Source organism: Pipistrellus kuhlii, unplaced genomic scaffold (assembly GCF_014108245.1).
Source record: "Pipistrellus kuhlii isolate mPipKuh1 unplaced genomic scaffold, mPipKuh1.p scaffold_m20_p_190, whole genome shotgun sequence".
Lineage (NCBI taxonomy): Eukaryota > Metazoa > Chordata > Mammalia > Chiroptera > Vespertilionidae > Pipistrellus > Pipistrellus kuhlii.
The window spans coordinates 20,304-45,412 of NW_023425505.1; the positions used below are offsets into that span (position 1 = coordinate 20,304).

At 54.2% G+C, this 25,109-nt stretch overlaps 1 protein-coding gene across 1 annotated transcript; it reads right to left on the reverse strand.

The window, feature by feature from the left end:
* Window positions 1–1,393: 1,393 nt before the first annotated feature.
* NATD1 (N-acetyltransferase domain containing 1) lies at window positions 1,394–24,713 on the reverse strand. Its single transcript, XM_036443608.2, has 3 exons — window positions 24,504–24,713; window positions 3,682–3,800; window positions 1,394–1,528 (listed from the first exon to the last, which is right to left on the reverse strand). The coding sequence occupies exons 1-3, from the start codon at window positions 24,604–24,606 to the stop codon at window positions 1,412–1,414; spliced, it is 339 nt and encodes a 112-aa protein (XP_036299501.1). The 5' UTR covers window positions 24,607–24,713; the 3' UTR covers window positions 1,394–1,411.
* Between the last annotated feature and the right edge of the window lie 396 nt (window positions 24,714–25,109).

Consider the following 25,109-nt stretch of genomic DNA (forward strand, 5'->3'; position numbering starts at 1 on the left):
GGGAGGGGGCTGGATGTCGGACAGGGGGCAGCACCAGAAGCGACCAGCCGAGGGCTCCAGGCCAGGGCTGCGGTCCCCGGCCTGCACGCCAGCGCACAGTAAGGCGGCAGAGGCATGGTGGCCAAACCTGCTGGAGCCGGGACAGCTGTCCCTGGGCCAAGGCCACCCACTCCCCGCCTGGAGCAGCTCCTGGTTCTGCTGAAGAGCGGCTTGCCTGCGGGCCCAGCATGCGCCCCCCGCTGTCAGAACAAGGCTCAGGCTGGGCACATGCTCCAGCCTGCCCCGGCCTGCCAGACGGAGGGCCCCGCTCGCCCGGCCTCCTCCCAGCCCGGGGCCGCCTCGCACCGGCTCGCTGCGCCGCCGGACAGTTTCCATGACGAAATCTATATGTAAACTTGTGTGAGGGGGAGGGAGAGAGGGGAAGAGGCCCAGACCCTGGGTGGACCAGTCTGTCCACTCCCAGGCCTACCCCCTTCTTCAACTGTGCCAGGATGCCACCCCAGCTCGGGAGGGCCAGGAGCTGTGCCACCCTGCTGGCCCAGGATCCTGCTGGCACAGGGGACCAGGGCTCCCTGCCCTCAGATACACACTGCGGAGTTGGGAGCGCAGTCGGAAGGCGGTGCCCTCCGCCATCCCAGGGTTCCTGGGGCCATGCCCAGCCTTTGCTCACTCGGAAGACGCCCTGAGGCTGGGACCGGAAGGAAAGCCTCTGCAGAAAAGTCCTTTCCTGGCGGAGGACAGCTTGGAGGGCAGCTCTCCTCCCACCTCTGCTCCCAGGTCCCTCTAGGAAGCTCACCCAGGGCCCGGGCAGAGGGCGGGTCCCGGGAGGGTTCGGAGCCCCAGGAGCTGCCCTGGTGAAGGCAGATGGAGAGGGCAGGGCAGCCCAGAGCCGACAGACAGGAGGCCAGGAGTCAGGGCACAGGCGCAGGAGACGAACAGCCGTGCTCCCAGCCTGTCCGTGCTGGGCGTGCTGTGTGCACAGCTGAGCCCGAGCGAATGCCAGGCCGCGGCTCCCGCACACACCCTGCCAGGCGGGCAGCCGGAGGAGGGCAGTGCTGTCAGCAGCCGCACGCCTGTGCCCTGGGAGCTGGCAGGTAGTTTCCTATTGCTCTTCTCCGCGCTGCGAACACCCCTCTGCAAACAGCACCGGGGGCGGGTGGTGAGGGGTGCCAGGAGCAGGAGCACGGCCAGCGGCCACAGGGATGATCCGTGTCCCAGTCCTGACCACGGGCCGTGGGTCTCCTGAGAGGCCGCCAGGTCTGCAGGCAGGAGCTGCCGGCCTCCGGACACTGCCCGTCCTCGGCCGGCGCCTCGGCCCCGGTGAGCGTCCTTACAAACAGCCGAATGCCCGCGGGGCGTCCTGAGAGCACGGAGGCAGGCAGGCGAGGAGCCGGCTCGCCCCCGGCCGGGGTCACGGCTGCAGGCGCTCCAGGTACTGCGGCAGCGGGTTCTCCTTGACGTACTTCTGGATGTACCAGCACGTGAGGTGCGCCCTCAGGTCCTCCTCCACCACGAAGTCCAGGGCGGCCTGCAGGGCAGAGAGGGCGGTCAGGCCCGGAGGCTGCCTGGGGCCGGGCCATGGAGAGGAGCCCGGACGGAGGCAGCCCACAGCCAGGCGCCTGGCGGGGCTGGCCGGCTCCCGTCCACCGCCGCCCTCCCCCTGCTGGGCGGGGCTGGCCGGCTCCAGTCCACGGCCGCCCTCCCCCTGCAGGGCCCTCGGGCGCACTGGCGCCTGCTTACCCCCTCCCCCACTCTCTCTAAAAATCAGTGGAAAACACACCCTCAGGTGAGGTTCATAACAAGGAAATGTTTGGCCGGGACGGTTTGGCTTAATGGATAGAGTGTCGGCTTGGGGACTGAAGGGTCCCGGGTTTGATTCCGGACAAGGGCATGTACCTTGGTTGCGGGCATATCCCCAGTGGGGGGTGTGCAAGAGGCAGCTGATCGATGACTCTCATCGATGTTTCTAACTCTCTATCTCTCTCCCTTTCTCTCTGTATAAAAATCAATAAAATATATTTAAAAAAAACAAAAAACAAACAAACAAACAAAAAAAAAACAAGGAAATGTTTGCTGTTCAGATGCAAAGGAAGCAGCATCCTGGCCTCGCCCTGGGCCTGAGCGGTGTCCTCCAGGCGCCCACACAGCCAGGGCGGACCGGCTACGCCCACTTTGTGGAGGAAGAGGCCGGAGCCCAGGAAGGCACGGGCACAGGGCGCCCTGGCCTGGGCCTCAGGCCTGGCAGGCAGGGCGGGGGGAGCGTGGGCTCCATCCCCATTACCCAGGCCAGCAGCTCTCGGTTCATTTTACTTCTTTTTGTTATTCCTCACCAAGGATTTTTTCTATTGACTTAGAGAGAGTGGGAGGGAGGGAGGGAGGGAGAGAGACATGGCAGTTGGTTGCCTCCCGTAAGCACCCCAACCAGGGACAGGGATGGAGCCTGCAACCTAGGTGCGTGCCCTTGGCAGGAAATCGAACCCACGACCCTGAGAGGGTGGGCTGACACTAACCACTGAGCACAATGGCCAGGGCTCTCGGTTTCTTCCTTGGTCACAGGGAGGGTGGGGGAGGCACAGAAGCTGGGGACGTGGGGGGGGGGCGACCGGGAGCAGCCCTCAGGGACACTGAGGCTTCTCTGGTCCAGGCGCAAGTCCCCGCAATCCAGGCTGCTCTCCCGGGAGAAGGGGTGGGGCAGGGAAGTGACGAGCACCTAGGACACTGGACGCAGGGCCACAGCCATGAGCTCCTGATGCTCAGCAGGGGCAGGGCCTGGTCGCCCAGCTGAGCCTGGACCCTGACCACAGCCCCCAGCCCTGCTCCCAGGAGCAGAGCACCAGCAGACACGCTGCTCCCCACCCGCCTCCCCGCGCTCACACGCCTGCCACTCACTCCCCGCCACCCCACCCCGCAAACTGATAGATCCTCCCTTTCTCCTACTGATGGCCGGACATGAACCACCTGCAGCCAGACATTCCTGAGCTCTGAGCCACCATCAGCACCTGCCAAATCCCCTAAGCCCCGGCCCTCACCATAGGCCTCACCTGAAACCACCGATCAGTGTGCCCAGTGCCTAAGCCCCGTCCCCTCCCCTCCCCTCGGGGCACGAAGCCCGCCCGGCTCTCCGCGCTCCGGAAGCTGCCGGCAGCGGTGCTCCTCTCTTCAATACGGCCTGTGTCCTGGTCCGGGCTCTGGCCCTTCCGTTTCATCTTCACAAACCACCCCACCCCCATCCCCCCACCGACCACACGCCCCGCCACGCACACCCCCTCAGCACCCGTGCCCCCAGCTGCCTCCCGCCCCACAGCCACTTCCCGCCACACAGCCCCACACCTCCCACACCCCTTGCCCCCACAGCGCCCCCTGCCCCCGTACCCTCTCACCACCCCACAGCCCCGCCCCCGCTGTCCAGCCACCCCTGCCCCACAGCCCCCACCCCATAGCCCCCCAAACTCCCTGCTGCCACCCACAGCGCCCCCAGCTACCCCATAGCGCCCCCTGCCCCAGAGTCCCCACAGCCGCCCCCCCACCCCACAGCCACCCCCCTCCAAGTCACCCCTCCCCCTGCCCTCCGTATCCCCCCCGCCAGCCCCAGCTACAGGCTGGCAGCAGGTAGGAGCCAGCTGCACTCTGGCCGGAGACAGCTGAGGCTGGCAGGGCCTGGTGTCCTCCGCCTACCCCTACCTTGGCGAGGTGCTTGGCGATGCCACGCCCACGGTAGGCATCGGGGACCTCGGTGTGCTGCAGGTCCACAATCCGCTTGCCCACGTACTCGTAGAGCAGGACGGCCCGATCATGGCATCCTGCAGGGGAGGGTAGACATGTGAGCAGGGCCGCTGGAGCCTCCGCGGCCTCTCCGTGCCCCAGCTTCCGCATCCACGGAATGGGGCCATAATGGAACACCCCTCACGGGCTGTTTGGAGACTGAGCGCCATCTCTGTGAAAGGCTCAGGACAAACAGCACCCAGAACTCTCTAGGCCACCATGAGTCATCATTGTTTTCTTCAGTCTCGGCGTCCCAGGACCCCCAAGCCCCCAGCCCAGCCATCCGTGTCTCCATCTGCACTCCCTCCAGAGGGTCTGCAGGCCCAGGCCCAGGCCCAGGCCCAGCGCTGGGTGCACTGCAGGACTTGCCAAGTCCCCACTAACCCAGAGAGACAGGACAGCAGATGAGACCCACAGCAGGACCACTCGCCAGCCCGGGGAACGTCAGGAGGTGTGGCCCCAGCATTCACAGGGAAGTGACGCCCGCACATAAGACAGGAACAAATGGGTCTTTGTGCCCTCGCAGCCCTGCCACGCCTGGGCTCACCACCCGAGTCCCACTGAGAAACATTTAACAGGGCTCCTCCAGCCAAAGTCTATTCCCACCTCTCTGTGTATCCACCCACCCACCCACCCACCCATCCACCCATCCACCCATCCATCCTCCATCCATCCATCCATCCAACCACATCCATCCATCCACCATCCACCATCCATCCATCATCCAACCATATCCATCCAATCATCCAAACATCCACCAATATCCATCCATCCATCCATCCAACCACATCAATCCATCCACCATCCATCCATCATTCAACCATATCCATCCAATCATCCATCCATCCACCAATATCCATCCATCCACCAATATCCATCCATCCATCCATCCATCCATCCATCCACCATCCATCCATCCACCATCCATCATCCATCCATCTATCCAACCACATCAATCATCCATCCATCCATCTCCTTTCTGCCTGCCCATCTACTGACCCAGCCCCCATCCATCCACCACCATGCCCATTCAACAACTGCTGAGCCCCAGGCACCGTTTCAGGTGCTAAGGACACAGCAGTAAGTAGGCCAGACAAGAGTCCTGTGCTGGTGGACGCATGAGGAGACAGAGCAGAGAAGCAGGCAGGTGGGCAGAGAGGAGGCAGGAGAAAGAGGGGCAGCTGTGAGCTGTCTGGGGAGCAGAGTCCCAGACTGGGAGCAGCCAGTGCAAAGGCCCTGAGGCAGGAGTGGGCAAGCAAGGGGGGTGGGGGAAGAGATAAGGGAGGGCAAGGGTGATGGGGGAAGGAGTCCAGCAGAGCCTCATAACCACCGTGAGTTGGGAGCCATCAAGGGTCCTTGGCAGAGGAGGGACAGGAGGGGACCGTGTCTCCTGTTCCTCCCCTGGCTGCTATGGGAAGAGCCATGGTGGCCACACTAGTCCAGGTGAGCAATGCGGGTGCTGATGGCTCGAGTGGGGAGGACAGGTGGCTGAGGACAGCTCCGAGGCCTGTCATTCAGGGAGCTGTGACGTAGGAAGGAACTAAGCTGGATCGGGGAGAGAGGGCCATGTCGCCAGAGGGCAGGGAAGGACAAGAAGAGGGCACAGCCAGTGTGAGGGCCCTGAGGCCAGAACACACAATTTGCTGTCCCTCAAAGAAAATAAGTTGAGACTGTGGCGGAGACCTCTCCCGGAGCTACGGGCTCAGAGGGAAAACTATGCCATCTTACAAAGAAAAGAGGATTTTATCTGAGGCCTGAAAAACCCCAAACAGAGACCACTGAACAGCTGTGACGCCCCAACCGGCGCAAACACATGGATTCAAGGGAGTTCTTCAATCACCCGCGGAAAGGTCAGAGTCTGCGGGGATAGCCTGAGGAGTCTGGGTCCCGGTGCGCTGGTGTGGCGCTGCAGCTACGAAAGAGGCAGCGGCTGCAGAGAGGACCCAGGGCTGGGTTTGGCGGGATCGTCTAAAAAACCGGGACTTTTTTAAAATGCCAAGGGATGCGGGACAAAGTGTTAAGAATTGGGACTGTGCCGCCAAAAGCGGAACATCTGGACACCTTGGCACAGGCCACCCTGCGCCTGGTCCCCTTCGCCCACTTGCTTCCGAGTCGTAGGGAAGGACTGCCCCATTTGGCATATCCTGGGAGACTGCAGGGGGAACTGCCTTCCTGGAAACGGGATCAGAGTGAGAAGAGACCATCTGGGAGCCAACACCCAGGCAGCCTACCTCAACAAACCATAGAGAGAGCCATAGAGAAAGAAGGCTAGAGCAGCCAAAAAGACGGGGAAGTCAATCTAGAAACACTGCCACCTAGGGGCTGAATTACAAACTGACTTCCCCCCCCCCTTTTTTTCCTTTCTTTTTTATTTTTTTTTATTTTATTACTTTTAATTAATCAAAAATAAACGGACACAAATAACTAAGAAATAGCCTACTTAAAATTAAGGACTAGCCGAAACCGGTTTGGCTCAGTGGATAGAGCATCGGCCTGTGGACTGAAGGGTCCCGGGTTCGATTCCGGTCAGGGGCATGTACATTCATTGCGGGCACATCCCCTGAACAGGTTGTGCAGGAGGCAGCTGATCGATGATTCTCTCTCCTCGATGTTTCTAGCTCTCTATCCCTCTCCATTCCTCTCTGTGAAAAATCAATTAAAAAAATATTTTTAAAAAAATTAAGGACTAGCTTACAAAACTGAGGTGCAGTGGAATGCAGGGAACTGCAATACTGTCTAGACCGAGAAAAGGCGTGGCAAATAGAATAATAGAGGAAGTGAATGACCACTACTGCACATTTTTATGCTAATTTTTCTATTTTTTATTTTATTTTCATTTTTTACATCTTTTACTTTATTTTCAATTTTTACATCTTTCACCTAAGAAATGAATTTTTTTCCTCACTTGATTTTACCTTTTCAATTATTACATTTTTTAGTTTCAATCACCATTATTACTACTGCTATTTTGCATTTTTGTTTCCTTTTTCTTTTTTAAAGTACCATTTTATTTTCTCTTTATTTTACATTGGGATTACTCTTCATTCTATTTTCATCTTTACTATAGCATTATTAAACTCTATCTCAACTCAACCTTTACACCATCACTCTCTTACTAACCTTTACCCTTTTCGTCTGTTTATCTTAACCCTTTCCTGCTTTAGTTTTCCCCTATGCTTTCTGTATACTCCCTGCTAAAATTCTCACCATACTTATAAACCTAATTTTCAACCCCCTGCTCCAAGTGCATAAATACCACTCTCTTCGCTATATTAACTATTAAAAAAAACCAAAAAACTGTTTTTCTCTCTATCCTTTTGTTATTGTTTACATGAATGTTGATTATATTGAATTTTATGCTTTTTAGTGTGACTGATATGCTTTTTCTTTTGTTGTTATTGTTACTTAGTATTTTTTAATTGCTTTGTTTTTGTTTGTTTTTTTACTTCTGTTTATCCTAGCCTTGCTTGATAATAGTGGGTATTGTAGTTTGTATTAATCTCCAAGTATTGTTGCTGGTATTTGCTGGGATTAGTGGTTGTTCTATTGGAATTTTTTCCTCATATATATATAGTTTGTTCCTCCTTTATCTCTTAGTCTACTTCTTGTCTGTCTCCCTCTCCCCCCCCCCTTCTCTCTCTCTCTCTCTTTCCTTTTTCCCAATTTCATTTCTACACTATTTTTTTTCTTTTTCTCTATTTATCCCTCTTTTCTTTTTTCTTTTTTTTCTTTTTTTTAACTTTTCTTCTTTCTCTCCTATCCCCTAATTTGCCTTTCTCTAGTGGTCACCTTTATTAGAGGTTATTAATATCACAAATATTCAGTGCCTTTTGTTGTACCTGGTAGTGTTGTATTTTGTGCCTTTAAATCAATACAGGAGAAAAGAACTACATAACCAGACATCCTAAAAAGAGAGACCCTGGGGAGACAAATAGCCTGCACACTAAGAAAAGCAGGCATCACCAGAAAAGGAAGTAAACGATTTATTTATTTATTTTATTTTTTATTTTTAAATATATTTTATTGATTTTTTACAGAGAGGAAGAGAGAGAGATAGAGAGTCAGAAACGTCGATGAGAGAGAAACATCGACCAGCTGCCTCTTGCACACCCCCCACTGGGGATATGCCCGCAACCAATGTACATGCCCTTGACCGGAATCGAACCTGGGACCTTTCAGTCCGCAGACCGACGCTCTACCACTGAGCCAAACCGGCTTAGGCAGGAAGTAAACGATTTAAAGGCAAGCAACCTCCCAGAGCAAGAATTTAGAGTAATGATCATAAGTTGGCTAAAAAGAATGGAAGAGAAATTTGATGATATGAATAAGAACCAAGAGGAAATGAAGAAGAACCAAGAGGAATTGAAGAAGAACCAAGAGGAAATGAAGATGAACTAAGAAGAAATGAAAAATGACATTTCTACTATGAAGAACTCAATAGAAGGCATCAAGAGTATACTAGAAGAAGCAGAGGACCACATCAACGAGCTAGAAGACAAGATGGAAAAAAATACCCAATTAGAGCAGCTTCTAAAAAAAAAAATTAAAAAGCAGGAGGAGAGCCTACGGGAGCTTTGGGACAATACAAAACAAAACAATATTAAAATAATAGGGGTTCCAGAAGGAAAGGAAACTGAGGAAGACATGGAAAAAGTATTTCAAGAAATAATGACAGAAAACTTTCCTGAGATAGAGAAAAACAAAACAAAACAAAAAAAAAACAGCAATGCAAGAAATGCTGAAGGGTCTGCTGTAAAAATAAAGGGAGAGAAAGCAAAGAAGGAACACAGGGGTATAGAATAAAAAGGGAGTCAAGCCAAAACCAGTTTGGCTCAGTGGATAGAGCCTCGGCCTGTGGACTGAAAGGTCCCAGGTTCAATTCTGGTCAAGGGCATTATCTTGATTGTGGGCACATTCCCACTAGGGGGTGTGCAAGAGGCAGCTGATCGATGATTCTCTCTCATCGACGTTTCTAACTCTCTATCATTTTCTCTTCCTCTCTGTAAAAAAATCAATAAAATATATATTTTTAAAAATGGCATCAAATAAATATCTATCAATAATAACTTTAAATGTAAATGGATTAAATGCTCCAATCAAAAGACATAGGGTAACAGATTGGATAAGAAAACAAGACCCATATATTTGCTGTCTATAAGAAACCCATTTTAGAAAAAAAGATGCACACAGACTGAGCGTGAAGGGATGGAAAAAGGTTTTCCAGGCAAATGGAAATGAAAAAAAAAAAAGCTGGGGTAGCAATACTTGTATCTGACAAATTAGATCTCAAAGTGAAGGACATAACAAGAGGTAATGAAGGCCACTTCATAATACTCAAGGGAGCAATCTAACAAGAAGAAATAACCCTAGTAAACATATATGTACCCAATACAGGAGCACCCAAATACATTATAAAAAAAAACAAACAAACAAACTGCTGGAGGACATTAAAGGAGAGATTAATAGCAATACAATCATAGTAGGAGATTTTAATACCCCATTGTCACCATTCGACAAATCATCTAAACAAAAAATCAGCAAAGAAACATCAATCCTAAATGATGCATTAGACCAGATGGAATTAATCGACATCTTCAGAACATTTCACCCCAATGCTACAGAATATACATTCTTCTCAAGTACACATGGGTCATTTTCAAAGATAGACCACATGTTGGGACATAGGCAAAGTCTCTTCAAATTCAAGAAGATAGAAATCATATCAAGCATCTTCTCAGATCATAGTGGCATAAAATTGGAAGTAATTACAATAAAAATAATCCAAAGAAATTAAACACATGGAGACTAAATAGCATGCTATTAAACAAGGACTGAGTTTAAAAAAAAAAAAAAAAAAAAGAAGAAGAAATTAAAAACATCATGGCAACAAATGACAATGAAAACACAACAATCCAAAATCTATGGGACACAGCAAAAGCAGTTTTGAGAGGGAAGTTCATATCTCTACAAGCCTATTGCAAAAAACAAGAAAAAATGGTAACAAATTATCTAACTCTACAACTCAGAGTTAGAAAAAGAGCAACAAGAAAAGCCCAGTGTAAGCAGAAGGGAGGAAATAACAAAAATCAGAGCGGAGATAAATGACATAGAGACCAAAGGAACAATACATAAGATCAACAAAACCAAGAGCTGGTTCTTTGAAAGGATAAACAAGATTGATAAACCTCTAGCCAGACTAACCAAGAAACAAAGAGAGAACACCCAAATAAACAAAATCAGAAATGAAAGAGGTGAAATAACAACAGACCCTGCCGAAATACAAAGGATTGTTACAAAATACTACAAACAACTCTATTCCAACAAACTGGACAACCTGGAGGAAATGGACATATTCCTAGAAAAATATAACCTTCCAAAACTCAATCAGGAAAAATCTAAAAATCTCAATAGACCAGTGACTTTGGAAGAAATTGAAACAGTCATCAAAAAGATTCCAGCAAACAAAAGCCTAGGGCCAGGTGGCTTCACAGGAGAGTTTCACCAAACATTCAAGGAAGAATTAAAACCTATCCTCCTCAGACTATTCCAAAAAATTCAAGAGGAAGGAACACTTCCAAAATCCTTCTATGAAGCCAGCATTATCCTAATACCAAAACTAGATAAAGACAACACAATGAAAGAGAATTACAGGCTAATATCCCTCAAGAACATAGATGCCAAAATCCTCAACAAAATTCTAGCAAATCGGCTCCAGCAGCACATCAGAAAGATCATATACCATGACCAAGTAGGATTTATTCCAGGAATGCAAGGATGGTACAATATCCGCAAATCAGTAAACGTGATACATCACATAAACAAATTGAGGGATAAAAATCTTTTTAAAAAAATATATATTTTATTGATTTTTCTTACAGAGAGGAAGGGAGAGAGATAGAGAGGTTGAAATGTCGATGAGAGAGAAACATCGACCAGCTGCTTCTTGCACACCCCCTACCAGGAATGTGCCTGCAACCAAGGTACATGCCCTTGACCGGAATCGAACCTGGGACCTTTCAGTCCGCAGACCGACACTCTACCGCTGAGCCAAACCAGTTTCAGTGAGGGATAAAAATCTTATAGTCATATCAATTGATGCAGTAAAAGCTTTTGATAAAATCCAACACCCTTTCCTGATAAAAACTCTCAACAAAGTGGGAATAGAAAGATCATACCTCAACATAATAAAAGCTAAATATGATAAACCCACAGCAAACATCATACTCAATGGGAAAAAACTAAAACCATTCCCTCTAAGAACAGGAACAAGACAGGGATGCCCACTCTCACCACTCCTGTTTCACATAGTACTGGAAGTACTAGCCATTGCAATTAGACAAGAAGAAGAAATAAAAGGCATCCAAATTGGAAAAGAAGAAGTAAAGTTATCCTTATTTGCAGATGACATGATATTGTACATCAAAAACCCAAAAGACTCCATCAAAAAACTAATTGACTTAATAAATGAATTTGGAAATGTAGAAGGATACAAAATTAATGCCAAGAAATCTATGGCATTTCTATACACAGTGAACTTACAGAAACAGAGACTAAAAAAGCAATCCCATTTACCATCGCACCAAAAAAACTAAGATACCTAGGAATAAACTTAACTAAGGAGATAAAAGACCTATATGCGGAAAACTTCATGACACTGAAAAAAGAGAAAGAGGAAGATGTAAACAGATGGAAGAACATACCATGGATTGGTAGAATCAACATCAAAATGTCCATACTTTTCAAAGCAATTTATAAGTTCAATGCACTCCCCATTAAAATACCAACAGCATATTTCACAGACCTAGAAAGAACTCAAAAATTCATCTGGAACAAAAAAACACCCCGAATAGCCACAGCAATCCTGAGAAAAAAGAATAAAGTAGGAGGGATCTCAATACCAGATTTCAAGCTGTATTACAAAGCCACTGTTCTCAAAACAGCCTGGTACTGGCATAAGAACAGACATATAGATCAATGGAATAGAATAGAGAATCAGGATATCGACCCAAACCTCTATACTCAATTAATATTTGACAAAGGAGGTATGAACATACAATGGAGTCAAGACAGTCTCTTCAATAAATGGTGTGGGGAAAATTGGACAGATACATGCAAAAAAATGAAACTAGATCACCAACTTACACCATATACAAAAATAAACTCAAAATGGATACAGGTCTTAAACATAAGACGGGAAACCATAAAAATACTAGAGGGATCCACAGGTAGCAAAATTTCTGACATATGCCAAAAGAACTTCTTCACTGATACTAGGGCAATGGAAGCTAAAGAGGAAATAAACAAATGGGACTACATCAAAATAAAAAGCTTTTTTACAGCAAAAGAAACCATCAACAAAACAAGAAAGTCCACTGTATGGGAAAACATATTTTCAAATGTTATCACTGATAAAAGTTTAATCTCCAACATCTATAGACAGCTTATACAACTTAATAAAAGGAAGATAAATGACCCAATTAAAAAAATGGTCAATGGACCTAAATAGAATATTTTCAAAAGAAGACAGAAGGAAGGCCAAGAGGCACATGAAAACATGCTCAGTCACTAATTATCAGAGAGATGCAAATCAAAACAACAATGCGGTACCATCTCACACCTGTCAGAATGGCCAACATCAACAAATCAACAAATAATAAGTGTTGGCGAGGTTGCGGAGAAAAAGGAACCCTCATGCACTGCAGACTGGTGCAACCACTGTGGAGAACAGTGTGGAGTTTCCTCAAAAAACTGAAAATGGAACTCCCATTTGACCCAGTAATCCCACTCCTAGGAATATATCCTATCAGAAAGGAAATAAGCACCCCTATGTTCATAGCAGCACAATTTAGGATTTGGAAACAGCCTAGATGCCCGTCAGCAGATGATTGAATCAAAAAACTATGGTATATCTACACAATGGAATACTATGCTGCCATAAAAAAGAAGGAATTCCTATCATTTGCAGCAACCTGGATGGAATTGGAGAACATTATGCTGAGTGAAATAAGCCAGTCAATGAAAGAGAAACACCACATGACCTCATTCATTTATGGATAATAAAGAACATTATAAACTGATGAACCAAAAGATAGATACAGAGACTGTAAAGCAACAAGCAGACTGTCAAATTACAGGGGGGAGGGTAGGGAGATATGGGGGAGATAAGAGATCAACTGAAGGACTTGTATGCATGCATATAAGCAAAACCAATGGACAAAAAACTCGGGGGGGAGCATGTATGGGTGTGGGGGGCAATGGAAAGACATGTACACATATAATACCTTAATAAATAAAAAAAAGAAAAGTTGATGCCAAGTGTGATCATTAAAAGCAAATTGCATTTCACGTGGTTCTCGCTGTAAAGCTGTGTCATTTGCTCCATGCTGCCTGGGCCGGGCGTGATGTCACCAGCAGAAGCGAACTGGATGCAGGAACACGGCCCCGACGCTCAGGTGACACTGCGGGCCACCTCCGTTTGCAGACGGGGAGACTCAGACCCAGGGTCCATGTCCCGCCGTGAGGCAGGTGAAGGGGAACCCAGGCCTCAAACCTGTCTCTTTGCTCCCCCTGGACATGCCCCTGCCCCCTGCCTCCAGGCCTTTCCCAGGGCAGCTGCTTCTGCCGGGAACACCCTTCCCCATAATGGTCCAGCCGAGGGTAGCCCTAGGGCCCCTGCACCCCCTCCTCAGGCCTGACAGCTGCTCAGCTCTGGTGGGCGGGCCCAGCTCTGGCCCCACTGCCTCCTGCCCTGGCCGTGCAGCAAGACTCTGGTCTCGACTCCCAAACCTGCTGGGTAATTCAACGTGTTCAACGTGCACGGGGCAGGACTGGGGCCCAGCGGGGGAGCTGCTGCGCCACCCGGCCATCCAATTCGCCCACCTCATCAGGGCCTCTGTGCAGGCAGGTTCAGGCACTGGGGTGTGACAGGAAAGAACCGCCAGGCGCTCCCTCCTGGAGAGAGAAGTGGCCTCGTTATAAACAAGACCGCCTCTGCCGGGACAAGCTAGACGAATGCAGCAGAGGAGGGGAAGGCACAGGCCTGAGGGGCAAGGAGCACGAAAGGACACGTCGGGACGAGCAGTCCGGGTGCGAGGACAGCTGTAAGAGGCCCAGGCACATGGGCAAGCAGCAGTGGAGCCAGCGGCGGCTGGAATGGGGGGTGGGGGGGCGTGGTGGAAGGCATACCTAGGCTCTGGGGCTGAGTCACGTGGGGCCTTGCAAGCCCCTGACAAGATCACGGCTTCTCACACGGCCATTTAAGAGGGAGGTGGCAGGTCCTCAGCCCTTGGAAGCTTGCCTGTCTTCCTGTTCCTTCAACAATATCCTGGGAGTGGCCACCGGCCGAGGAGGGAACAGACCCCCAAATGGCCGTGCTGTCCCCACCCTGTTCATCAGCTCCTGATGGTCACAGGGGCTCGGTCACCATGGCGTCCCCAGTGCCAGCCCAGGAAGACGCTCAAGAGGAATTTGTCCTACAAACTACAGCTGTTCTCTCTGCCACACACACTCTAGGAGCTCGAGGCTGACCGGGGGCCCTCCCCAGAGCCGGCCCTGCGCCTGAAGAGACAGCAGGTGCCATAGCTGCAGCCACATGGCGAGCTGGCAGGAAACAGGCTGGGCTCAGCTCCTGCCGCACGCTACCCTCACGACACCCTTACAGAAAGGGCAGGACGGAGCCCTGCTAGCAGACGGGAGCACTGAGGCTCGGAGAGACGGCCACAGGCCTCGGTGCATGGGCTTGGCTGAAGAGGAGAAACAGAGGAGCGCCAGGGGCCACAGGCGGTGCCCGAGGAAGGCCCCTCCACACAGGCGAGGCCACCCCGAGCAGGGGCAGGAGCCAGGCCCCGAGTGGGCAGTCCCAGAGCCCCTGGTCTGTGGCCTGGCACCTGAGTCTGAGAGCCCTACCTACCCACAGCCAACATGGCCAGAATGCTCCTCCGCCTCCCTCAGACGTCCTGAGAGCCCCAGAAAATGGCGAACCCCCGCAGCTCAGGTTCTGGGACCTCCTGCCTCGTTTCCTCTCCGACTCTGAGCTGGTCCTGAGACAAGTCCACGGGTACAACTTTCAAAACATGCTCAGAACCTGGCACTACTCACATCTCTGCGGGCACCCCTGCATCCGCCAGGGGAGCGAGTCAGAGCCCACCTGTTCTCTCTCGGGCTCCCGTCCAGCCACACCGGCCTCCTCGCTGTCCTCACACCCAGCTCTCAGCGCCCAGCCTGACAGGCCGCTCCCTCTGCCTGGCCTCCCCTCGGAAGCAGAAGTGGGAGCCTTCCTGCCACGAGCCAATGGATATTGATGACAACACTGGAGGGCCATGCAAAACGGTCAACTCAAAACCAGCCACCAGCCCCGCCAGCTGGGCTCAGTGACTGAATGACACCTGTGAACCAGGAGGTCAGGGTTCGATTCCCTGTTAGGGCACATGTCCAGGTTGCAGGCTTGATCCCCAGTGTGGGGCATGCATGAGGCAGCCGATCCATGATTATCTCTCATTATTATTTTTTTAAAAATAAATCTTTATTGTTCATATTATTACAAATGTTCCTTCCCCCCCCCCTTCATTGCTCCCCTCCACCAGGTTTCCACCCCACCCTCTGCCCTTTCCCACTCCTCATTGTCCTCATCCATAGGTGCACAGTTTATGTTCAGTCTCTTCCCACATCCCTGACTCCCCTTTTCCCCAAGAATCGTCAGTTCACTCCCCTTCCATACCTCTGATTCTATTATATTCAACAGTTAATATTGTTCATCAGATTTTTTTTTTAATTTCCTTGGTTTTTAGATTCACTTGTTGATAGTTACGTATTTGTTGTTCATAGTTTTTATCTTTATTTTCTTTCTCTTCCTAAAGAAACCCTTTCAGCAATTCATAATTCTGGTTTGGTGGTGATGAACTCCTTTAGCTTTTTCTTTATTGCTGAAGCTCTTTATCTGGCCTTCGATTCTGAGTGATAGCTTTGCTGGGTAGATTATCTTTGCCTGTAGGTTCTTACTATTCATCACCTTGAATATTTCTTGCCATTCCCTTCTGGCCTGCATGGTTTCTGTTGAGAAGTCAGCTGACAATTGTATAGGTGCTCCTTTATAGGTAACTACCTGCTTTGCTCTTGCTGCTTTTAATATTCTGTCTTTTGCTCTTGGAATTTTAATTATGATGTGTCTTGGTGTGGTCCTCTTTGGATTCCTTTTGTTTGGAGTTCTGTGCGCTTCCTGGACTTGTAAGTCTAATTCTTTCACCAGTGGGGGAAGTTTTCTGTCACTATTTCTTTCAGTATGTTTTCGATATCTTGCTCTCTCTCTTCTTCTGGGACCCCCATAATTCTGATGTTGGTTTGCTTGAAGTTGTCCCAGAGGTTTCTTACACTATCTTCAATTTTCTGGATTCTCTTGCCTTCTTGTTTCTGGGGAGGAGTGCCCTCTGGCTCTTTATGTTCCAAATCTTTGACTTGATTCTTGCGATCTTCCATTTTGTTTTTAGGACTCTGTATAATATTTTTTATTTCAGACAATGTATTCTTTATTTCTTGTTGATCCCTTATTATTTCTTACTGATCCCTTATTATTTCTAGTTGATCCCTTTTCATATCCTCATAGATCTTATCGACCTTTTCTAGGAAATTCTTGAAAAACCTTATAAGCGTGGTTTTGAACTCTATATCCAGTCTCTTCTTTTCCTCCATTTCTTTCATTTGTGATCTATTTCCTTGTCTCAGCATTTTCGCAGCTTCCCTGAGTTGGTAGCCTTAAAAGTCTCTGTGTTCTGCTTGGATGGGGCGGAGTTTCAGGGTGGAGTCTACAGCTTTGGCTTCCGTCAGCCACACCCTATGCGGCTCCTGAGTCTCAGTGTTTCTCAGGGTCCTTCGGTACTCACTGCAAGCACCTCTGAGAGTGAGGTGTCCTTGAGTTTCGCCTGCTACCAAACAGTCTGGTCTCTATCCCAATGAGCCCAGAACTGGGGTTCAGTTCAGTTGGAAGTGGGGTTGGAAGTGGGGTTCAGAGCAGTCCGGAGCTTTTGTCTCCTTCTTGCCAGGGCAATCCTGCAGTGTGCGCCTCTGGGGGCTCTGCCTTTCGCCGCTCCCCCGGGTTTCCGCCTTACAGCCCAGTCTCCCTCTGTATGAGCCTGGGTCCCTGGGGTCTGACCTAGAACTGGGGTTCAGAGCAGTCAGAACTGGGGCTCAGCACAGTCCGGAGCTTTTGTCTCCTTCCTGCTAGGGCAATCTGGCAGCAGAGTCAACAGTCCGTCCTCTGCGCGCAATGTGCGCACCTCCAGGGGCTCTGCCTTTCGCCGCTCCCCTGGGATTCCACCTCACAGCCCTGGCTCCCTCTGTATGAGCCTGGGTCTCCAGGGTCTGGCCTAGAACTGGGGTTCAGTGCTGTTGGATCTGGGGTTCAGCACACTCCGGAGCTTTTGTCTCCTCCCGCTAGGGAACGCCAGCCAGGCACTCAGCCTCCCTCCTCTCCAGCTCTGTCCTCTGTGCGCGCAGCGTGTCTCCGTACCTTAGGCTTTTACAGCTCCTCCGCGCTTCCTTCTAGTTTTCTCCTTGCTTCTCGATGTAGAATTTCCAGTCAGTCGACTTTCCTGTAGTTCTGGGCAATGTCCATTTTATATTTTAGTTGTATTTTATTGAAATTGTTGTGTGCGGCTAGGTATTTACCTGTGCAGCCGTCTTGGATCCTCCCCCCCCCCCCCTCTCTCTCTCTCTCTCTCTCTCTCTCTCTCATTATTGATGTTTCTCTCTCTCTCCCTCTGTGAAATCAATAAATATATTTTTTAAAATGAGCTGCTGCGTTTGGTCAAACATTTGACTCCCTCACTCTAATGCCTTGGCAGGGCCAGGCCACGACTTCAGAGGCCTGAGTGGCGCAGGGCCTGCGTGCTCACTGTTGGCCTCCCAGCGCTGGCTCCTCCTGTGCCCCAAGGTGGCCCACTGTCCCCTCCCCGAGGCCCCCTGTCCCCAGCAGAGGCCAGGGCAGGGCCGTGTCCTGGGCACCCGCCCTCTGCCATCGGCGTGCGGGCAGCTGGGCCCGGGGCACCTCTCTCTGACAACGCTGTGGGCAGAGCCCGGGACAGGGCGGTTCTGTGAGCGATCACACTGACCGGCCAGGGTGGCCGCAGGAACAAGTCCAAGGCGGGGAAGCTGGGCGCTCACACTCTGCAGGGACTCGAGACCAGTCCCAGCACCTCATGCCCACGGTCTCGCCTGTCCTGGGACCATCGCTCTGTCCCCCAGGGCCCGAGTCACACTGTGACCATGGTCTGCAGTGGTTTTGAGAAACGTTAAAGCTACTCGGGTCAAAGAGACCCTACGCTTGGCCTCTACCCAGGACCCTTCCCAGGCCCCAACCCCAGGGCCAACAGCCCCAGGAAGCTATCAGGGAAGGTGGTCTCTGAGAACTCGCACCCCTGCGGGGGAGAGGAGCCTGGGGGGAGGGGCCACAGGCTGGTGGCTCAGAGCAGCTTAGGCAGAGAGGCTGCGGCCTGGGAAACCTCCAGGGGACCAGCCAGCACAGCCGGAGGCATGTGAAGACCCTGGGGCCTCCCAGGAAAGTTACCCTCCGGGCCTCTTGCCACACCAGGCACCTGCCGTCCCGGCCAGTGCAGCCCCAGGGGGCGCTCACGTGCTATGGGGCAGCCGCCGGGCTCACGCAGGGCCTGGTTCCTGGGGTCTGGACGCACAAGCCCTTCGGCTGCACTGCCACCAGCTGCCTGGGGGGGAGGGAAGCCAGGGCAGTGACCCTCTGTGACCTCGGATTTCCCACCTGCAAAGTGGGGTGGGGAGGCCGTGGGGAGCACCAGGATTCTAGGGCCCACAGGTGAATCTTCTTTTAGATTCCAAAACAGAGATTTATTTATGAAGAATTATTTAGTTTCTACATAAAACCACCAGCTCCTCCTCACTGGGTTTTTAACACACGTCAATTGTCAGGGTCCTGTCTTCACCTCACGCCTTCAGCACACAGCTCTTGCTGGTGCCAGGAAGGACAGCGAGGCGGGAGGGGCTCCGGGGGTTGGCACGGGGGTGCTCCGGGTCTCCCCTGCAGGGAATGCACATGGAGGCAGTGTCTCGGCACCTTGCTGGCCAGCTGCCGGCCAGTGCGCCCATGGGCAGGCGCTTCTGTCTGTGGGGCCCGCTCCCACGCCCTCTCCTGTGACGCTTCTTTCTGAAACCTTGGCCATAATGAAAGACGGTGAAGGACTGGACGGATTGCTCACCCCATCTCTGAACGCTGACTGACGAGGTGAGAAGAGGCGAGCTAACTCGTGACCGTCAGCCGCGTGGGGCACGGAGACCTGCGTGCGCCTGCGCCGGGCGCCAGGGAGGCTGCCCGAGCTGCCCGGCGGAATGACGGTGCAGCGGCCGTCCGCCACCGGCAGTTATCGCCAAGTCCTGGTGCGGCCGATGAGACTTGCTGCCTGTTTTCTGCTTGAAGAGGCTGCCTGGGCCTGGCTGGGAGCCTCACTGGTTGGAGCATCACCCTGCACGTCGACAGGCTGTGGGTCCACTCGCGGTCCGGGTGTGGACGGGAGGCAACCAATCCACGTTTCTCTCTCCTATCCATGTTTTTCTCTCCCTTTTCCTTCCTCTCTCTCGAGTCAACAAACACACCCTCGGGAGGACTGGAAGGGCGCTGCCCGCTTGGTCCCCAAGTGGCACGTGCCCAGGCGGCTCCCTCTCGGGCACAGGAGCCGCCGCCCGTGCTCCACTCCCACATCGATGCTTCTCTTTCCTTCTCCCTTCCTCTGCCACTAAAAATAAACACTTTAAAGTGTATATGTCTTTAAAAAACACTGTCTGAAAAAAGGCAGCAGGAACAAGCAGGTCTGTAATGACAGACATGAGGCTGGGCTGGGCAATCACAGGAGAACACAGTTTGTTTTTTTAAAAAACCACAATAGGGATCTTGTATAATTTCAAATCAAACTCCTCATGGTCCTTAAAATATCCAACCCACCACAGGACACACACGTGCTTTTAGAGCGAGCGCCCGGCATTCCCGGAGTGATGCTCCGGGGCGGACAAAGCCCGGACGTGACTGATACGCGGCCCTGACTTGGCGACGGCGGAGGCAGGGCCTGTGCTGCCGTGAAACCCTGGTGATTCCGAACAGGACGGCTCTCCACCCGTCGTTGGCCGGGAAACAGAAACCCCGGGCTGTGCCTGCAGCCTCCGGCCAGAGCCGGGCCCGCGGGCGGCTTGTTCACGAGGACTCGGCTTGTCGGTCTGCGAGCCGGTGCTGCTCCTGGCGTTCCCCTCCGCGCACAGCCCATGCACGCCGGCAGGTGGCCGGGGAGACACGCCGGCACCGGGATCCTCCCCGCCCGGCCCTCGGAGGGCACCTTCCGGAAGCCGCCTCGTGGGCGCGCACAGTGCTGCCCCCGAGGACCTGCCGCCGGCCCAGCGGGCACTCCCAGGGCCTCTCAGCGGACACGGTGGGGCTTCCTGCCGGTCCCCGGGGCAGATGCGCTGGTGGAGACGATGAAGAGGGGCCTCCTCAGCCACGTAGGCACCGCATGGTCCCTGGTGGGCGCTCTGCTCCCGCACTTCCTCAGCGCCCAGGACTGAGGCCCGGAACTGGCGGTGGAGTCACACGGCTCTGATTCTCAGGACGCTGCCGCCTACCCGCCTTGGGAGGTAAACCGGGACCCGGGACCGCAGGGGGCGGCGGGGGACACTGCCCCTGGGAGGGGCCGTCTGATTGCGGCTTCGGAGGCGGCGGAGCCGTTCTGGGTTTGCAGGACACCCTGCTGTCCTGTGAGCTGGGGCTGGCTGCGGCCGCCAGGCTCTGGGAACAGCAGACCCTTCTGGAAGCGAGAGGGCGCGCAGCCCGGGGGAGGGAGGGCCGGCCGTGGCACCATCCGGCGTAGCCGCCACGGGCAGGCACCTGCCTCCCCGATGACGCGGTGACACAGCTAGTGCTTCTGAACCTGAGCTTGAGGTCCCACACGCCCGAGCTGAGCGAGCACCCTCATGGCCAGGCCCTGCAGAACGGCGGCAGGCCCCTCCCGCCCCTGCCCCATGCTGGCCGCCCACAGCCTGCCCTCCAGACAGCCCGGGGCCTGCAACAGCGGCCCCTGTCCGCTCAACCCTCCTGGGCGCCCCTCGCTCAGTCACAGCCACGGCCTCGCCGCCTCCGGGGCCTCACACCTGCCTGGGCCTCCCGCATCTACCCGGCCCCGCTGTCCCTCCGCACGCTGCCCCAGCCGCCTGCCCAGGGAGGCCTCCCGAACACCCCCTTCCAAACAGAGCCGGTCCCCACCCTCCCCCTCACAGGCCTGGCCCCCCGATGGCCAATCCCAGGCCTCCCGGCACCTAGCACAGCGCCTGGCCCTCCAGCCCTAACTCTTCTCCCGCCGGGCCGGCAGGTCTGGGACACAGAGCCGTGTGCCGCACCCGCCGGCGGGCTGGAGGGCGGTTAGGAGCCGCTCAGCCCCTTCCCTCACACCAGCCAGAGCTGCCAGAGGCCCCGCTTCTCCCCTCCCGCCTGGGGGCCCAGGGCCACTCAGCCTCTCAGCTGAGTTCAGTCCTCCAGGCCCAGCAGCTGGCTCAGGCGGGCGGCCCAGACACAGATGACTCTGCTCTCGCCCCGCCCCCACGTCCACTGCCAGGTGCGGGCTGCAGAGCTGGTGTGCAGGCAGAAGGGGACACAGTCGCACACTGTGCCCTGGGGTGGCTGGGTCCCTGGAACACTTCACAGGCAGTTGTTGTGGCAGCAGGTTCCAGAGGTGGGCACATTGAGCTGTGACCACAGCCAGTTCTGGGGGAGTGGGCTGGGGGAGGGAGTGGGCTGGGGGGGCAGAAGAGGGGAGTAGCATGGGGGTGAGGAAGCGAGGATGGTAGGGGGCAGTGAGGGAGTGGGGGCAGGGGGGGAGTGAGGGAGAGGGGAAGAAGTGGGGGTGGGGTGAGGGAGAGGGCGGGTTGAATAGCATGGGGGGTGAGGGGGGGGCGAGAGGAATGGGGCGGGGAGGGGGGTGAGGGGAGGGAGGAGGGAGAGGGGGGAGGGAGCGGGGCGGGGTCTCCTTTGGCTGGACTCTTTAGGAAGAAGGGAAACCTGAACATCCTTTTTGCCTGTCTCTGTGAGCATGCAGCACCGCCTTAGCACCCAAGGGACCCAGAGGCCTCCCTGGAACCTCAGAAAAGAAGGTTGGAAAAGCCAGAGCACCTCTTTAGGACGAGGATCTCACGGTCTGGGCTATGCTCACTGAGTTCTAGTTTGCTGCTAAATGTTAACAGTAGTTTGCAGGCAGCTGTAAACCATTTGACAGGAACTCAACTTCAAAAACATAAAATGAGCCAAATACAAAGAATCAATGTGTAAGTGACCAACAGTAAACAGAAGCAGAGCAGGGCTCTAGACACATCTCTCTCTTACTTCCTAGAAGCGAGAAAAACCGCCTTGCAAGGATGGGCCAGCGCTGAAGCCCGCCCCAAGGGCGCCAGGGCCCGGCCACAGCACCACCGCAGCCACCGCAGCGGAGGCCTGGCTTCCGCGGGCCGACCACAGCCTTGGCGCTCCGGCTCGGGCACTGCGTGATGCTGGTACAGTCTCTCCTGCCCGTGGTCGAAGCCTCAGTTTGCTCACCCATAATATGAAGTTGTCACCATTGGGACGAACTAGTTCATATTAAAAATTAGAGGTCGGGTGCAGTGGGGCTCCTTGGCCTGGCCTGCAGCTCTCTGACATCCCCCAAAGGGTGTGGATCGCAGGCCAGGCTGGGGGACCCTGAGGGGGCTGGCCTGACGGGGAGGGATGATGGGAGGGCTCCAGGGCATGTCCAGCCCAACTCGCCCAGTTCTGATCAGCAGGACCCCAGTAGCAAGCTAATCTACCTGTTGGAGCGTCCATCCCCCGGTGGCCAGTGCACACCATAGCTACCAGTTGAATGGTCCAACAGTTGAATGGTTGCTTAGGCTTTTATATCTACAATAAGGGGAAGATGCAAATTGACCATGCCTTCAAGACACCCACCAGCCAATCAGGAGTGAGTAGCCCAACAAAGATGCTGGATTAATTTGCATATGCAGTTGCCAAGTGGCCTGGGGTGGGATGCTTGTGTTGTCACCATGGCGACGACAGGCATTCTGAATCCGCCCCAGCCCTCTGGGCCGCAGTGAAGGTGCTCCCGCAGCCAGGGGAAGGAAGGCCTGTCCTTGCACGAATCTTCATGCATCGGGCCTCTAGTACACAGATAGGAGGATAGCAGAGAGACATGGACCCATGTGCAGTAAAGTCAGGGTGAGGTAGGGAAGTTGCTTGCCTGTCAATCTAGCCTGGCTGGGAGGGTGGAGCCCATGGAGCTTGAGAAATCTTAGATTAAAATCCCCAGAAAAAGACACTTTCTCTCTCTTGCCACTTATGCTCCTATTTCTTTCTTGTTCCATGACCCACACTCACCTGCCAGGTAGCCTTAGAAGCTGCATGGGCCATGGCCCTCTGGGCCCCACACGCCAAGGACTGCAGCTGGAACACGAACTAAGCGGGCAGATCGGGGCTGGACTGGGCTTCAATGTGGAGGACACCTGGGCATGGCTTTCATCCTAGCTCGGCCGAAGACACGATGGGGCTTTTCCCAGGGCAGGCGGGCCGGAGGGGGAGGTCCTGTCCTGTCACCTCACCAATAAGGCTTTCCTCCACCCTCATCCTCTGGGGCCGAGAGCTCCCCTGCAGCCAGCTCCGGTGGGCACACGGAGGCTCCCCGGCAAGAACAGGGTGCTGATGCCCCACATTCCAGGACGTGCTAGGGCCTGGCTCAGTGCCCAGCAATGCCCCAGGGGAGGGGAGGGCGTCTTAGAAATGGCCTGCCCCAGCTGCCAGCCCTCCTGATACGTCCACAGTTGGAGGCATGCAGTTCCAGGAGTCACACTAGGCAGGACCCTGTTCCAGTTCCACCTCAATTCCCTGCCTGACCTCAGGCAGCCCCTCCCTTTCCTGGGCCTCTGAAGGCCCTTTTGGCTTGGACCTTGCCGCAGGGGCCCAGCTGGGAAGAAGGAAAAGTTATCAAAGCAAAGGGGATGGGAGGCAGGGGTTATGGTCCTTCATTTCACAATTCTATTCTTTTTTAAAAATTATATATATTTTATTGATTTTTTACAGAAAGGAAGAGAAAGGGATAGAGAGTTAGAAACATTGATGAGAGAGAATCATCGATCAGCTGCCTCTTGCCCCCCCCCCCCCCACCGGGGATGTGCCCGCAACCAAGGTACATGCCCTTGGCCAGAATCGAACCCGGGACCTCTCAGTCCGCAAGCCGACGCTCTATCCACTGAGCCAAACCGGTTTCGGCTCACGATTCTAATCTTTATCCTCCCGGGAGAAGCGGCCCAGTCTGCCCTGAGGACCCTCCCAGCCCCCTCGGAGCAGCACAGGAAGGCGTAGCCTCGGAGCGGGGTCACGGCGACCCGCTCCCAGGACCAGACGCAGCCCGGCCGAGCAGGTGCGCGTTCCCAGGGCCGAGGCCGGCCGGCGCCGGCGCCGCTCCGGCTTCCGCCTTCCTGGGGCTCGCCGCGCGCGGAGGGGCTGTCCGCGGGGACGCGCCTGCCCACAGCCCGCCCCTCCCGCCGGGGTCGGCCACGCCCCCGCCGGCCCCGAGCCGCAGCCCCGCGGCGTCGGTGGAGTCCGAGAACCTCGGCCCCGAGGCCGCCCGCGGCGCTCGGACACCGCCCGGCCGCGGGCCGCCGCCGGGAGGGCGCCCGGCCCGCCCCCCGCAGACAAAGGGCGGCGGCGGGGCACGCGTTACCGTTGAGGCGGACGGTGAACTGGCGGCGCCGGCGGTCGTGCTCTACGCGGATGGGGCAGCCCGGCTCCTGCGCGCCCGGCGCGGCGGCCGGCGAATGCGCCATCCGCGGGCGAGGCCGCGGCCCGGGCGGCGCGGTCCGAGGGCGCGGGGCGGGCGCGGCGGCGGCGGCGGCGGCGCGGGGAGGCCGGAGCCACCGGAGTCCGCGGCGGCGGCGCCGACACTGACACTCGGACGCGGCCGACAAAAGGGGGCGGGGCCGGCGGGGTCACGTGCCGCGCGCGGCCAGTGGGAGCCGGCCGGTTTGTTTTGATACATTCCGTCCGCTCTTAAAGGGCCAGGCCCGCCCCGCGCGCCGCCCGCGCTCCGAACCCCGCGCCGCGTCCGCTGAGGCCACCTTTCCCTCTGGCATTTGATTCACTGGCGTCTTTGGGGCCCCCCCGGACCACTCCTCCAAGAGAGATGACGATCATGATCTGCAGGAAAGCTCCGGGGTTCCCCGCAGCACCATCTACTGAGCATCGCTGTGTGCGTGGCCTGCGCTTAGCAGAACTCGGGAGCTCCGCTGAGAAATGAGTGCGCGGCGAGGACGAGGACGCGGAGGCCAGG